The sequence below is a fragment of the Hemicordylus capensis genome, chromosome 2, assembly GCF_027244095.1.
Source record: "Hemicordylus capensis ecotype Gifberg chromosome 2, rHemCap1.1.pri, whole genome shotgun sequence".
In the NCBI taxonomy this organism is placed as follows: Eukaryota; Metazoa; Chordata; class Lepidosauria; order Squamata; family Cordylidae; genus Hemicordylus; species Hemicordylus capensis.
This window is the reverse complement of record NC_069658.1, coordinates 229,331,712-229,348,506: the sequence shown is the minus strand read 5'-3', so window position 1 is coordinate 229,348,506 and position 16,795 is coordinate 229,331,712. Positions and strand designations below refer to the sequence as shown.

The window sequence follows — 16,795 nt, the reverse complement described above, 5'->3', positions numbered from 1 at the left end:
ACATTTTTTCATATATTCATGCTGTTTTTTCTAATACATATGTTTGGGTTTGAACTGGTATTTATCTTTAACAATGACTTTTGTCCAATTTATTGAGATGTAATATCTTTGTCACATGTATATGCAGATACTGTCTGCAAGATAATTGTTATTGTTATCTATTCATTCTAAACTATTAATATAGCATCTTCAGTTATAGACAAATCGGATAGATGTGTTTTGTTTATCTCCTCCACATAGATCCTTAGATCCTTAGATGTAGCACAATCTGTGTTTTTGCAATTATTGGCAACTTTTTCATGGCCCCTCTGTCTCTACATTTTGCATGGTTCCTTTTCTTTTTCCTGTTGCGTGTAAATTTTCGTTGCCCACAGGGGCGTTGCTATAATTGGGCAAATGAGTTCAAAGAACCCGAGCCGTACCCAATCAGAAGCCGCCTGACGTCAGACGCGGGGTGTGTGTCAGGGCCGTGAATGGTGGCTCCTGATTGGGCATGGCTCGGGTTCTTTGAACCCATTCGCCCAATTATAGCTATGCCCCTGTGGGCAACGAAAATTTACACGCTGCGCAGGTACCAAATTTAAAATGGCCCTTGACATAGCGGACTTATCCTGTGGCATATCAGAGTGAATCAAATAATTGAAGAGACTTACTTTTTCTAAAGCCAATCAACGGTGGTTCCTCACAAACAGGAATAATGTTAACCAATGACCAATATTTGAGAAGCACTATTTAAATTTTAATACTTAATAAAGAATAATTCAGTCCCCATGTGATCCTGCGTTGTGTAGACTTTTCTTTAATCTGAAAAAATGTGTCCTCTGAATACTGTGATACTGTCTGCACATTGTCTCGCTCCCTTAACAATATGCCAAGGATAATCCCTATTCAACAGTTGTACCTCAAGCATCCTGATGGTTAATAAGTATTCCTCTATGACTGAAGCTCTTTCCACACTCCAATCATTTATATGGTTTCTCTTCAGTATGGATTCTTTGATGGCTAGTAAGTGTTCGGCTCTCACTGAAGCTCTTTCCACAGTCCAAGCATTTATATGGCTTCTCTCCAGTATGGATTCTTTGATGGCTAGTAAGTGTTCGGCTCTCACTGAAGCTCTTTCCACACTCCAAGCATTTATATGGCTTCTCTCCAGTATGGGTTCTTTGATGGCAAGTAAGATGTCCGTGCTGACTAAAGCTCTTTCCACACTCCAAGCATTTATATGGTTTCTCTTCAGTATGGGTTCTTTGATGCCTAGTAAGACTTCCGCTCTCACTGAAGCTCTTTCCACACTCCACGCATGTATATGGTTTCTCTCCAGTATGGATTCTTTGATGGCTAGTAAGTTTTCTGCTCTCAATGAAGCTCTTTCCACACTCCAAGCATTTATATGGCTTCTCTCCAGTATGGATTCTTTGATGGCTAGTAAGACTTCCTCTATGACTGAAGCTCTTTCCACACTCCAAGCATTTATATGGTTTCTCTCCAGTATGGATTCTTTGATGGCTAGTAAGTGTTCCGCTCTCACTGAAGCTCTTTCCACACTCCAAGCATTTATATGGTTTCTCACCAGTATGGGTTCTTTGATGGCAAGTAAGATGTCTGCGTTGACTAAAGCTCTTTCCACACTCCAAGCATTTATATGGTTTCTCTCCAGTATGGGTTCTTTGATGGCCAGTAAGTTCTATGGTCTGACTGAAGCTCTTTCCACACTCCAAGCATTTATATGGTTTCTCTCCAGTATGGGTTCTTTGATGCCTAGTAAGGCTTCCACTGTCACTGAAGCTCTTTCCACACTCCAAGCATTTATATGGTTTCTCTCCAGTATGGGTTCTTTGATGCCTAGTAAGATGTCCGCTCTCATTGAAGCTCTTTCCACACACAAAGCATTTATATGGTTTCTCTCCAGTATGGATTTTTTGATGGCTAGTAAGTTTTCCGCTCTTACTGAAGCTCTTTCCACACTCTAAGCATTTATATGGCTTCTCTCCAGTATGGATTCTTTGATGGCCAGTAAGATTTCCTCTATGACTGAAGCTCTTTCCACACTCCAAGCATTTATATGGTTTCTCTCCAGTATGGATTCTTTGATGGCTAGTAAGTTTTCTGTTCTCACTGAAGCTCTTTCCACACTCCAAGCATTTATATGGCTTCTCTCCAGTATGGATTCTTTCATGGCTAGTAAGACTTCCTCTATGACTGAAGTTCTTTCCACACTCCAAGCATTTATATGGTTTCTCTCCAGTATGGATTCTTTGATGGCTAGTAAGTGTTCCGCTCTGACTGAAGCTCTTTCCACACTCCAAGCATTTATATGGTTTCTCTACAGTATGGGTTCTTTGATGCCTAGTAAGACTTCCCCTCTCACTGAAGCTCTTTCCACACTCCAAGCATTTATAGGTTTTCTCCCTTGTATGGGTTCTCTGATGGGAAGTGAGGTTTCCACTTTGGCTGAAACTCTTTCGACACTCCAAACAGGTATATGTTTTCTTTCCAGTTTGGGTCCTATGATGGCTAGTATGTTTTTTGCTCCAAATGGAGCTCTTCGAATACTCCAAGCATTTATACTGTTTCTTTCTCGTATGGGTTCTTTGATGTATAGTAAGTGTTCTGCTCTCACTGAAGCTCTTTCCACACTTCAAGCATTTATATGGTTTCTCTCCTATGTGCATTTCCCACTGAGGTTGAAAATTTAGGTCATGGATTTCTCCATTATGGGAAACCAAAGATCCATTCCTGTTCTTCTCCTTTGCTTCAGTGTTCATTCTCTGTTTCCCTCTATTTTTACTGCTGACATCATCCAACAATCCTCCATTGCAAATTCTCTCCGTATTCCTCTCCCCACTGTCATCTGCTGGAATGAAGGGAGAAAATTGGTCAGAGCCTGGGATGGAAATTGAGCATCCAATCACTGATCAATCCCCACTTTTTGAGGTAGGAAGAAGAAATCCAGACTGTTCTGCGTTACCAAGACATGGTTGGATGTGGCAGGCAGAGGCCTAGCTGTCATCCTCCAGAGTCTCAAGCCAGCCGCAACATAGGATCAATGGGTGGGTGTGGGTCACAATCAGGATTTCATCTTGTTCACTGGGTACCCTGCAGGGAAATCTCTCAGTTTGCCATGTCTATACTTCATATTTGCATACCTTGCACACCTGGTGCATTACCGCATCCCTCCCTCCCTGGGTTGATATAGGTAGCCAAAGGGCAGTATTGAAGTTCCCCAGGCTAGTTATCTTGGGGTATTTCAACACTGGTTCTGAAGCCGCCTTGTTTGGTGTGACTCTGGTTTTTATCAGGAGAACCCCAGCAAATATAATCAAACAGACCATTAAAAAACCCTCATTATTTTTGTATATATGAAACATTTCCAAATCAGCAGAGCCCAGCTTTCTTCTTGGTTACTTATTTATTTGTTACACTTAAATAATATAATATAATATAATATAATATAATATAATATAATATAATATAATATAATATAATATATCAGGTAGACTGCAGGAATAATAGACTGGAACCAGGCAGAGCTAGACGCGCTAGATTGTAAGACCAGGAAAATAATGGCCTTCAATCATGCTCTGCACCCCTGCAGTGATGCAGATAGGCTCTACCTCCCTTACAGCTCAGGTGGAAGAGGAATGCTGCAAGTCCATCAAACAGCAGAGGAGGAGAAAAGAGGCCTTGAAGAATATATAAAGAACAGTGAAGAAGATGCACTTCAAATGGTCAATAATGAGAAACTATTCAACACCAATGAAACAAAGCAGGCCTACAAGAAAGAACAAGTCAAGAACCGAGCAGAAAAATGGAAAAATAAGCCACTGCATGGTCAATATTTGCACAATATAAGTGGAAAATCAAACACCACAAAGACCTGAGAGTGGCTCAAGAATGACAATTTGAAGAAAGACACAGAGGGTTTAATACTGGCTGCACAAGAACAGGCACAAAGAACTAATGCAATAAGAGTAAAAGTAGACAAATCAACAACAAACAGCAAGTGCCACCTTTGTAAAGAAGCAGATGAAACAGTGGACCACCTAATCAGCTGTTGTCAAAAGATCGCACAGACTGACTACAAACAAAGGCATGACAAGGTAGCAGGGATGATACACTGGAACATCTGCAAAAACTGTAGTTGAGAAGAAAGAAAAACAAATTAAAATAATCGACATAGCAATACCAGGTGATAGCAGAATAGAAGAAAAAGAAATAGAAAAAATCACAAAATACAAAGATCTACAAATTGAAATTGAAAGGGTGTGGCAGAAGAAGACCAAAATAATCCCAGTAGTAATTGGTGCCCTAGATGCAATTCCATAGGGGCCACAGAAATCACCATCAGCCAATTACAAAAAGCAGCTTTACTGGGAACAGCCTATATTTTGCAATGGTATCTATAATAATAACAGCAACAACATTCATAATAAAATTCAGCTATCCTAGGTCCTTGGGAAGGACTTGGATAAAACAAACCAGTCAATAACACCTTTCTGACTGTGTAAACAAGAAAATAATAATAATAATAATAATAATAATAATAATAATAATCCCCCAGTGAGACACTACCTTGGTGTGGTTGTGGGGCTTGCATGCTCTGAGGAAGGTGAGAGCTATGCCAGAGGTCCAACCATACTGGACAGGTCTCACCAGAGGAGCCAGACAAAGAGTGCCTCTCCCGTCAACAATATGGTGAGATGTAACTTTAATAAATCTATACTGGATTGGTCATCGCCCGGGTCAACAAGCACCGCACCAGGTGTTGGAGTCCCTGGACATCTGGTGGCAAGGGGGCAACAGAACTCAGGATCTTCAGTTGAGCAACCAGGGCTGGAGACGGCAAATTACTGGAAGATACATCGCTTAACCGAAAAAAATATACGAAAATGCCAACAAGGAAATAATGATCTGCTATTACAAGTCTAGTCCAACTAGAAGAGGTTATTTAAAAAGAATGTACCAAATTTGGAAAGAGAAGCATCTGGATACAGAAATAACAGAACAAAGGCTAGCAGACCAGAGAAGATTCATAATAAGAAATAAAGTATTCACAGGAGTTGAGCTGAAAGTACTGCAAAGAGCAACACAGGCTCAAGATATGGAAGAAGAATTACCACCAACTGAAGCAGTTGCTCAGGCGCAGGTGGACGTGGTGTTGGAAATAGAGGATGCCACTGTTGCTGAACTGTTTCAAAATCAAAACCAGGCAACCTCCCCTTTGCCTTCACCTCAAAAACCCAAATGCCATTTAACAGAAAAGCAACAAGAACTAAAGCAAAAAATAACTGAGCATATGAACCAAACAACCACGAAGGTTCAACTTCCAGCTCTAAAAACAGTTGCCAAAAACAACTTGCTCAGGCATTAAAAGTTGTCAGTGCTGCACTTGCAGAAATAACAACCACTAATTTGCAAGAAAGAAAGAAACTAATGTACAGTGCAGCAACAATAACAACACAAGAGCTCGGATATAAGATCAGTGGACCTGTAAAAGAAGAAAAGTAGTACATCACCTAAATGGAAGATTAGATTAGAAAATAAAATCTCCAGGCTTAGATCAGATGCTAATAAATTGAAAGATATGAAAGACAAGAAGCTGAAGAATGAAAACACCAAACAATATCTGATCCAAAATTACCACCTAGATTCAAGGAAAATTAGAGAAGTCCTGGAAATAATAAAGCAGCAAATAACAGCAGTGTCAAAGAAGATTAGCAGATATGAAACCAGAATTACACAACACAGGCAGAATCTCCAATTCCAGTTAAATCAGAGACGTTTCTACCAAAGCATAGAAGGAGAAACTGCAAGAATCATAGAAACACCAAATAAAGAAGAAACAGTGCAATTCTGGGGGAAATTATGGGACAATCCTATAGATTATAATAAAAAAGCAGGCTGGATGAAAGAGGTCAAAAAATGTAAGCAACAAATGCAAGATCTAATAATAACACCAGAATTAATAAGTGAAAGAGCAAAGAAAATTAAAAATTGGACTGCTCCAGGCGATGATGAACTGCATGGCTTTTGGCTTAAACACCTAACAAGCCTTCATAAACAACTATCCAAACAGTTCAATCACATTTTGCAAGGAGGTGATATTGAACAATGGCTAACAACTGGGAAAACTCATCTCATCATGAAAGACCCAGAAAAAGGTGCACTTCCAAGTAATTATAGACCGATAACCTGCCTGCCAACCATGTTCAAATTATTAACTGGAATAATAGCAGATGAAGTGATGCAACACTTATTAACTAACAAACAGCTTCCAGTTGAACAGAAAGGAAATTGCCCGAACACCAGAGGCACAAAAGAACAGCTGCTGATTGACAAAATGATTTTAGAAAATTGCAAGAGAAGAAAAACAAATCTAAGTGTTGCATGGATTGACTACAAGAAGGCCTTCGATTCATTGCCTCACACATGGATACTAAAATGTTTAGAAACAACTGGTGTCAGCAAAAACATTCAGATATTTAGAAAAAAAGGCAATGAGCATGTGGAGTACACGGTTAACAATCAATGGCGAGACACTTGGACAGGTTAGCATTAGAAGGGGACTCACTATCTCCTCTGTTGTTTGTAATCGCCATGACCCCACTTTCACAAATACTAAACAAAACAGGCCTCGGATACCAAACATCTAAAACATCAAGTCAAATCAACCATCTGCTGTACATGGACGATCTGAAGTTGTATGGAAAGTCCCAGTCAGAAACTGAATCACTGCTAAACACTGTCTGTATTTTCAGTAGTGATATAGCAATGGAGTTTGTACTAGACAAGTGTGCTGCATTAATAATGAACAGAGGAAAAATAACAAAAACAGAAGGAATAGAACTGCCCAATGGAAGCAAGATCAAGAACCTGGAAGAGAAAGAACATTACAAATACTTGGGCATTTCTCCAGGCTGATAACATTGCACACACTGAAGTTAAAAGAAAAATGGGAAGTGAATACATCAGGAGAGTCAGAAAAATCCTCAAGTCCAAACTCAATGGCGGGAACACCATACACGCCATAAACACCTGGGCTATACCTGTTATCAGATACACTGCAGGAATAATAGACTGGACCCAAGCAGAGCTAGAGACGCTAGATTGTAAGACCAGGAAAATAATGACCATCAATCATGCTCTGCACCCCCGCAGCGATGTAGATAGGCTATACCTCCTTTGCAGCTCAGGTGGAAGAGGAATGCTGCAAATCCATCAGAGGAGGAGAAAAGAGACCTTGAAGAATATATAAAGGACAGTGAAGAAGATGCACTTCAAATTGTCAATAACGCGAAACTATTCAACACCAATGAAACAAAGCAGGCCTACAAGAAAGAACAAGTCAAGAACCGAGGAGAAAAATGGAAAAATAAGCCATTACATGGTCAATATTTACACAATATAAGTGGAAAATCAGACATCACCAAGACCTGGCAATGGCTTAAGAATGGCAACTTGAAGAAAGAAACAGAGGATGTAATACTGGTTGCACAAGAACAGGCACTAAGGACAAATGCAATAAGAGCAAAAGTAGACAAATCAAGAACAAACAGCAAGTGCCGCCTTTGTAAAGAAGCAGATGAAACAGTGGACCACCTAATCAGCTGTTGTAAAAAGATCGCACAGACTGACTGCAAACAAAGGCATGACAAGGTAGCAGGGATGATACACTGGAACATCTGCAAAAAATACAAGCTACCTGTAGCCAAAAACTGGTGGGACCATAAAATTGAAAAAGTTGAAGAAAATGAAGATGTTAAAAGATTATGGGACTTCTGACTACAGAAAAACATCTACCACACAATACACCAGATATCACTTTAGTTGAGAAGAAAGAAAAACTAATTGACATAGCAATACCAGGGGATAGCAGAATAGAAGAAAAAGAAATAGAAAAAAATCACCAAATACAAAGATCTACAAATTGAAATTGAAAGGCTGTTTCAGAAAAAGACCAAAATAATCCCAGTAGAAATTGGCGCCCTAGGTACAATTCCAAAACACCTTGAAGAGCACCTCAACACCATAGGGGCCACAGAAATCACCATCAGCCAATTACAAAAAGCAACTTTACTGGGAACAGCCTATATTCTGCAACAATATCTCTAATAATAACAGCAACAACACTGACAATAAAATTCAGCCATCCCAGGTCCTTGGGAAGGACTCGATGTCTGGATAAAACAAACCAGTTAATAACACCTGTCTGTGTAAATAAATAAATAATAAATAAATAAATAAATAAAGAAGATCTTGATTTGTTAGCTGCGCCATAACAAATTGTTCTTTGGGTGGTTCACAATATAGGATTAAAACATACAATAAAAAACAACAAATTAAATCAGACAAAAAAAAGGAGGAAGAAAATACAAAATACAATACAAAGCAGTTAAGAACCTCATTTTAAAATGAGTTTCAAACAGGGTGGATTTGATTTAAATCAAACTGATTTAAATCATGATTTAAATCACAATTTAAATCACTAGCAGGGTGGATAAAAATCAATGATTTTTTTAAAAAAATCAAAAAAATCAGATTTTTTTTATTTAAATCGGATTTTTTTTATTTAAATCGGATTTTTTTTATTTAAATCGGATTTTTTTTATTTTTTTAAAAAAATCATTGATTTTTATCCACCCTGCTAGTGATTTAAATCGTGATTTAAATCAGTTTGATTTAAATCAAATCCACCCTGCATCTCATCTGAAAACAAGAATTTGAAATGCCTGGGTGAACAAAAGGGTCTTTACTTGGTGTCTAAAAGAATAAAGTGATGAAGCCAGGCAAACCTCACTGGAGAGGCTATCCTACCCAAGCCCAGCACAGCATCCCTCCACTGGCTGTTGCTGGTATAATGGTATATGCCTTAAATTTCCTTTTAGATTGTGAGCACTTTGTGGACAGCGGACCATCTTTTCTATGTAATTTTTATTTTTCTGTGTAAACTGCTTTGAGAACTTTGGTTTGGAGAGTGTAAATATTCATAGTAGTAGCAATAGCATTCCATAAACGGGGTGCAAGCACCAAAAAGGCCCTCCCCCTTATGAGTCACGCCCCTCACCGCCTTTGGCAGGGGCACCTGGAGCGGGGCCTTAGAAGAAGATCTTATGGCTCAGGTGGGGACATAAGGGGCAAGGTGCTCCCTCAGGTAACCCAGCCCCAAGCCATTTAGGGCTTCACAAGTTTGAATTTGGCCCAGCAATGGACTGGGTGCCAATGCAACTCACGAGGCACTGGCATCATGTGCTCAAAACACCCAGTCCTTTTTAATAATCTTGCAGCCTCATTTTGTACCAGCTGCAGTTTCTGGGCTGTTTGCAAAGGCCCCTTGTACAATGCATTGCAGTAATTCAAGCGAGAGGTTTTACCAGAGCATGAGTAACTGTGGCCAGGCTATCTCTCTCCAGGCAGGATGGCAGTTCGCATATCAGCCGAAGCTGATAAAAGGTGCTCCAAGCCACGGAGGCCACTTGAGCCTCTACTGACAATGCTGGATCGGTGAGCACCCCTAAGCTGCAAACCTGGTCCTGCAGGGGGAGTGCAACCCCACCTAGAACAGGCTGAACATCATTCACTGGGACAGAGGAACCACCAACCTACTGTACTTCTGCCTTGTCTGGATTGAGTTTCAGTCAGACTTTCCAAAAGGATGCCAGCTTCTGGGAGATCCTAAAGAATTAATAGGGTTGCATGGCGCAGCGGGGAAATGACTTGACTAGCAAGCCAGAGGTTGCTGATTTGAACCCCACTGGTGAAACACCGATATCAACCAGCAGGGATATAGGAAGATGCTGAAAGGCATCATCTCATACTGCACGGGAGATGGCAATGGTAAACTCCTCCTGTATTATACCAAAGAAAAACCACAGGGCTCTGTGGACGCCGGGAGTCGACACTGACTCGACAGCACACTTTACCTTTACTCCCCGCCGAGCACAGGATGAGCACAGGGTGATCAAAGCCCCTTCTGTTCCAAAGCCGGGCCTGAGTTTCTGGAGCTGGTCAGCTACTATATGCTCAAGCACCTTGTCCAGGAAGGGAATATTGGCCACAGGCCTATAGTTGTTTACATCCTCTGGGTCCAGACTGGGTTTCTTAGGAGTGGTCGAATAATAGCTTCCTTCAATGGAGCCGAGACACTGCTCTCTCTCTCTCAGACAATTAGACCTGCACTCGCGACTTCCGGCCACTTCCGGCTGATGGGGAAAATGGGGCAGCAGGGAGGAATGCTGCCACCCCGAGGGGCTTAGAAAAAACAACGCGCTGGTGGGGGAAATGCGGCAGAAGGAGTGAGTACACCCTCCCCCGCCCTTAAAGCACTACCCCCTCCGGCGCTGAAGATTTCCGTGCACATCCCTACACTACACCATAATGGCTTTGTAATACCTTTGCTGAAATGTGTATTTCACCATCCTGAACTAATGTAATTGATGATTTTATAGCCAGACAGATCTAAAATACATTAACATTTTAAAGAACACAGGGAAAGAGGTTCTTCTAATAGACAAAGTTAATACCATATCATCTGCGTACAATGAAATTTTAAGTACTTGATTTCCTAATTTTATTCCTGAAATCATCTCATCTCAGAAAGATTTAGCAAGAGGTTCCATCACTAATGCGAATAACAACAGAGAACCGGTGTCATGGAAAAACTGACTCCATCGTGGTTTTTTGGGGGGATGCTGCAGTTACTGATGGTAGACAATGGCATTATTGTGCTGCAAGGCAGGTCATGCGCAGAAGGGAAAAGAACATATTTTTTGGATGGTCTGTGATTGTTTGCTGGAGGTGTGTGGAAGCACTGGGATTAATGCATCTTTTATTTTATTTATTTACTAGTCATTAAGCCCGTTACATGAACGGGCGCTAGAAGAGTAAGCCCCTTTTAATTTAAAGCCACCCCTACATCCCATGGCAGAGAATTCTACTTCCTCGTGTTGGTCCTCAATTTCCTGGCTGTCAGTTTCACGGGGTCAGCCCCCCTGGTTCTAGCGTTGTGTGTATGTCCGTGCGAGAGACATCTCTCTCTCTCTCTCCACTCCATGCATCATTTCATGCACCTCGAGCATGTCTCTCCTTGGTCGCCTCTCTTCCAAACTAAAAAGCCCCAGACGCTGCAGCCTCGCCAGGAGAGAAGAGGAGAGCGCTCTTCGGAGTCCTGCCCGTCCTGCTCGCCCTCTTCGGCAGTGCACCTTCCCCAGTTCTACAATGTCCACTGCGGCTCCTGCTGCACCCAGTTCACATCCCGTGTTATTAATAGCCCATGACTCATGCACGCGCCTCTCTCCCCCACCCGGCTTCTGCTCGCCCGTCGCCTTCTGGGCTCTGTAGTCCTCCGAGACGAGCCGCTCACCCGGGAACCCCAGTGACGCAGATACGGCCGTGCGTGCCTCTCTCCCCCGCCCGGCTTCTGCTCGCCCATCGCCTTCTGGGCTCTGTAGTCCTCCGAGCCGAGCCGCTCACCCGGGAACCCACCACCGCTTCCGCTGGCCGGGGCCCGCTGAGGCCCCGCTCCGGCCCCCGCAGCCTTTCCGGCTCCAACCGCCCCGACGCTCCCAACATGTCCGCCGCTGCCCGCTCCCCTTCCCTTTCACCGTGTTCTGCGCACGCGCGCGCCATCCATGCACAGAACACCCGCCAGAGACACGGACACAGACCCGCCAGAGTTCCCGCAAGAGGGACATGGTCCTTGCCAGCGCCAACTCCACAGCCTCCGCCGATCCCGCTCGAACCAGAAGATCATCCAGGTAAAAATAAAGATGAATGCCCTCTGTGTGGAGAATGGCCACCAGGGGACTCAGCACCTTTGTAAAGTCTCTGGGCGCGGAGGACAGCCCAAAAGGAAGAGCACGATACTGAAAGTGCTCGCCTCTGTAGCAGAAGCGAAGGAGAGGTCGGCTTAGCGGGTGAATAGGGACATGCAGATACGCGTCCTGAAGGTCTATGGACGCCATGAAGTCCCCTGCCTGCAGCGCCTCCGCAATAGTGCGCAGGGTCTCCATTCGAAAGTGCTTCTTCACTACGAATTTGTTGACGGTGCGAAGATTTAAGACTGCCCGTGCAGACCCGTCCTTCTTTGGCACTGTAAAAATTACAGAGTACACACCCGACCCCCTTTGTTCCAGGGGGACCCGCTCCACGGCCCCTATGTCCAGAAGGTGCTGGATGGCCAGGAGGAGGCCTCAGTGTTTTGAAGCGTTCCGAGAAGAGGGAGTGAGTAGGAACCTGTTTGCGGGGGTCCTGAGTAGCTCTATTCTGTAGCCTAGCCTTATAATGGAAAGTACCCATTGATCTGTGATAGACTCCTTCCAAACGGGCCAGAATTCCAAGAGGCGGGCCCCCACCTTGGTACTTGGATAGTCAGGACTGCTGCTTGGCCCCCCTGCCCTGGGAAGGAAAGGACTGACGGGCCTGGGGGGAGAAAAATTGCCTACCCTGGCCTCCAGGCTTGCCCCACTGAGACCTATAGGGCCGAAAGGAGTCCCTCTGTCTGTACTGGGGTCTGAATGTTCTGGGCGCCTGAGAGGCCCTGCGAAAGGAGCCCTTGTCCTCCTTACGTGGTGCTGCAGGAAGGGCCTTTTTCTTATCCGTGGTCTCAGTCAAGACCTCCTTCAGGGCATCATCACCAAACAGTTTCCCCCCCACATAAGGGACAGCCGCCAGGTTGGCCTTGGAAGTGTTATCCACCTTCCAATATTTCAACCAAATATTACGCCTGGTCAAGACCCCTGCGCCTATGGCCCTAGTGGAGAAACGCATGCTATCAAAGGTAGCGTCCGCCGCGAGGGCGGCAGCCCTTTGCAAACGCAGAAGCTTCTTGCGCATCTTGGACTGATCTGCAGGGGGATCATTAAGGAGCTCATCTAACCACAGGACAGAAGCTCTGGAGACCAGGGAAGCCGTAGTGTCAGCCCGGATAGCCAAAGCCGACGACTCATGGGCCCTGCGGAGGGCCGCTTCCGCCTTCATATCGGCTGGGTCCTTAAAGGTGGAGTCCCCATCTTTTGGAACCACCACCCCACTAAGAAGGGCCCCGAAGGGAGCATCCGTTAGTGGGGCCTTTAGCAGCTGCAGCGTGTCCTCCTCAAAATTATACAATCTGGCAGCAGATGCTGTAGCACGCTTGGCAGCAGACAAGGTCTCCCATTCTTCCTTAATCGTGGCGGTAAACCACTCTGGCATGACCGCCCTATACTGGTGGGCTTTAGACTGCGGAAGAACCAGGGAACCTTTAGACAAGGCGCCAGGCTCCTCGGAGGTAACCGGCCTAAGGCCTAGGGCCCGCAGCGACTGGTTGATGACCGGTTGGGCCTCCTCCATAAGGGACAGCCTCTGGCTATTGGTACTATGTTCCTGATCCAGAGGGGTCTCCTCCTCCTCACATGAGGAAGAAAGGTCACCCTCGTCCCCAAAGCCTGTGCCAGCTTGGGAGCCCCTGTGTTGGCACATGTCCGGGGACTCCTCCCCCGATTCAGCGGAAGAATGAAGCCCCCTGGACCCTGCGTAACCCGCATAGTGCGTCTGAGGCGCTTATGCAGTGGGGACTCCTCGTGAGATTCTGATGAAGAAGAGCTTTCCCTTCTAGACCTGCGTGCTCTAGACGAAGGGCGTCCCTTGAGAGCGGCATTAACAGTTTTGAGCACCGCCTCCTCAATCCAGCCCTTGAGGATTGTTGGGTTGAAAGAGCCCCCAGAGGTGTATGCGGGGGGGGGGTTCCCCTGGTGTCCGCGAGGTGCTGGGCAGACTCCCTGTAGGGGCATGGCTCTCCTCATCCCCACTCCCCCTCGCAGGCCCTGCGCTCACCAAAAGTGGGCTGGACGGGCTGTCTCCTCGGCCACCGATCCGCGGCCCGATCTCGGCTACCGCCTCGCGGCCTGATGGCCCCTCCTCACCGGCCCCATCCCCGCGGAGGCTTGGGGAGCGAATGCGTTCTTGCCGCGGCCCGCCCGCAGCCTCAGCAGCGGGCGGGTCTGGCGGCCGCCGGAGAGAGAAGGGGTGGCGAGAGAAAAACCACCTCCTGCTCCGGCACCGGGGGCGGAAGGGGCGGCGGGGCCGTTTGGTGCTCAGCGGCGGCCGGCAAGTGCTCCTTGTCGGCGCGCCTCTTCTTCCTCCTCTTAAGAGGAAGCGAGGCCTGCGGGAGATTATCGTGCCCACTAGCAATGTGAGCATCCAAATCTCGGCCGTCTGCTCGGGGGTGAGGCCGCTGAGGCTCGGAAGCGCCAGCAAGGCTCCCCCTGGTTGCCGCCATTTTAACTGCGCTGTCCTCAGCGTCCTTCAGCTTAGGTGGGAAAGGCCGTTGGCGGGCTGATTGCTCCCTCCTTGCGAGGAGACCCACGCCCTTCTTGGCTGCCATCAGCCCCAAAGTGGAGAAGAGGAGAGGGAGGAGAGGGCAAACAGGAGACAGCAGAGAGAGATAGGAGATCTAAAAGAGAAGTAATTCTTTTTTTTTTTTTGCAGAGAAAGCTACCCACTAAAAGTGAGGATGGCGAAAAATCGCCCAAAGAAGGGGCTTGAAGGTGAAGAAAGGAGAAGAGGAAAGATGAAGCGAGCTACCATCAAACGAGTCCTCTGAAGCAAAGGCAGGAAGTAGAACTGAGAGGATCCGCCCACATGCATGGGGTTAAGGATCTTCAGGTATTACTACTTCCTGCCTTCTGGGGCATGTGGAGGGATGTAATCCCACGTTGGGTGACCTCCTACACCAGCCGGGAACGAGCTGGTTTGCTTACTTGGTAAGAGCACGGTACGTATATTCCCTCGCCCTCGTTACTCCCCCAAAGCGGCTCCCCGAAAGAGGCAACCCCCTTTGCTGTCTCCCCTTCGGTGGTGGCCCCACCACCACTGGCAGCTTCCTTCTTTATAAGTCCTGGGCCAAAAGCCCAGCTGGTGGAACCAGGGTGGAAAATTGACAAGTCACCTTGGGCTTGGCCTCGGTCCTGCAAGGCACCACAACATCTCCACCAGTCCCAGGGTGAGGGAGGCAGATGGAATGGGGGGGGGGCAAAAAGAGAATGGGGCAGCCAGGCAGGAAGCCCAGACTCTCATCCTGAGTGGTGCCCAGCAAGATGGTAGTCTTGCTACCATCCTATTATTTGGATCCTATTATTTGCATAATTAATAAGACTTCTGCTTATATATTTGGTATCCGGACATAATCGGGACTCTCCCAATTCATGATTGATAGCCCGGCATGTCGTGATCAATAAAGCTTTGAATCTGACAAGATGGTGTGGCCCCTGCTTACTAAAGAGCCTCTAGGGGTAAATTTTTCCAACATGAGCAACCTTGACTTATTCCTCTTTCCAAATGAAATTCATTTGACAATATACCATTGCCAAGATCCAACTAAATGTTTTTTCATACATAAGCGTTATCAAATTAGTGAAATTCCCTGCAAGTCCAAATGGTTCGAATGTCTGAAACAAGTGTAGTGGATCAACTTGATCAAATGCTTTCTCTTAATATAGAAACACAGAAGCTCCCTCTTGATTATTTTGTCTGAAAGATGAGATTCTTTCAAGAAAGGGGACCAAAGCTGCTGGGAACTTGTTTGATCTCAATTACAGCCTGTTTTCTTGAAACAAACACCCTGTCAAAACCAGAAGAGCATCCATGTCTAGTCTGGACTATAGACGAGGTTTGGTAGCATTACATAGGGTCTTCATGGAAGAGAAAAACAAATATACATTGAAAAAGACTTGCATAAAAAGAATAACTTGCCTTTACAAAAAAGATTTGCATTAAAATAAAATGCATGGATTAAAACAGATCGTGCTTGAAATTAAACAATCTATAACCAATCAAGGCTTGAAAAACACTCTCTCTCTCCTTCTCAGCCCCAAAAGGCGAGCTCTAGTGTGCACTAAAAAGTGGCTCTTAAAGTTCTCAAACATTTCTAGTCTAGTCTCCAGAAAGACTGGCTCTATCTTGCTTTTCTAAGTGGAACTTTAATGTTTTTTAGAAGTTTCTAGACAGCACAGCCATGGGGCTGGCGGTTTGAAAATGTGGTCAGCTCATGATTCAAAGTTCCTTCTGTGTCTGTACCCTGGAGAGCCTGACTTTATTTTTATTTAACACATTTATATACCGCCCAAAACGCAAGTCTCTTTTTAATGGAAAGGGACCACTCCAGCAACTCTTCCTACTTCAAAACAACCACTTCATTTATATTATTCATCTTCGAAATATTGTCTTCAAGGGGAGACTGAAATACTGTTTGGCTTATTCACAAGGAAGGTGGGGGTTGTATGTTTATGTTTTGTTTTTATATTGTTTGCATTTATAATCCTGATATTGGAAGTCTGAGATTCAAGGAGTGATCTTAAGGGTGGCATCTTGGCCGTACTTTGCCTCTTCCTGTGGTCCTCTCTGGGGCGGAGTGAAGGGGGGATGGGCTGGGTCGCAGGCAACTCACAGGGCTTAGCTGGCAATCTGCTGTCCAGGAGAGAGTCCCATTACGTAGCTGAGAGGAGGAACCTTCTGCAGGACCAGTCTCTGGACAGATGCTGGATCTCCCTCTCCCAAGATGCTCTGGAAGGCTGAAATCTCTCTCCCTCCAGATTGCCAGTCTCCTGAGCTCAGTGGCCGAGCATCTGCTTCAAATGCATAAGACCCCATTTTAGTCTCTGGCAGCATCTCCAGGTAGGACTGGGAAAACCCTCTTCCAAACTCTGAAGAGCTGCTGCCAGTCAGTGTAGAGACTACTGATTGAGGTCGCTGAAGGGTCTAACTCCACATAAGACAGTGTAATATCTTTGGGGTTGTCCGACAGAGCATCCTCAGGGTTGAG

General features: G+C 45.2%; 1 protein-coding gene across 1 annotated transcript in view; it reads right to left on the bottom strand.

Annotated features, from left to right (window-relative positions):
- The window catches only part of LOC128343809 (zinc finger protein 91-like), a 53,105-nt gene that overhangs the window by 24,514 nt on the left and 11,796 nt on the right, over positions 1–16,795 (bottom strand). Inside the window, 1 exon segment of the mRNA XM_053293245.1 lies at positions 909–2,854. Coding sequence (XP_053149220.1) covers positions 909–2,854 — 1,946 coding nt within the window.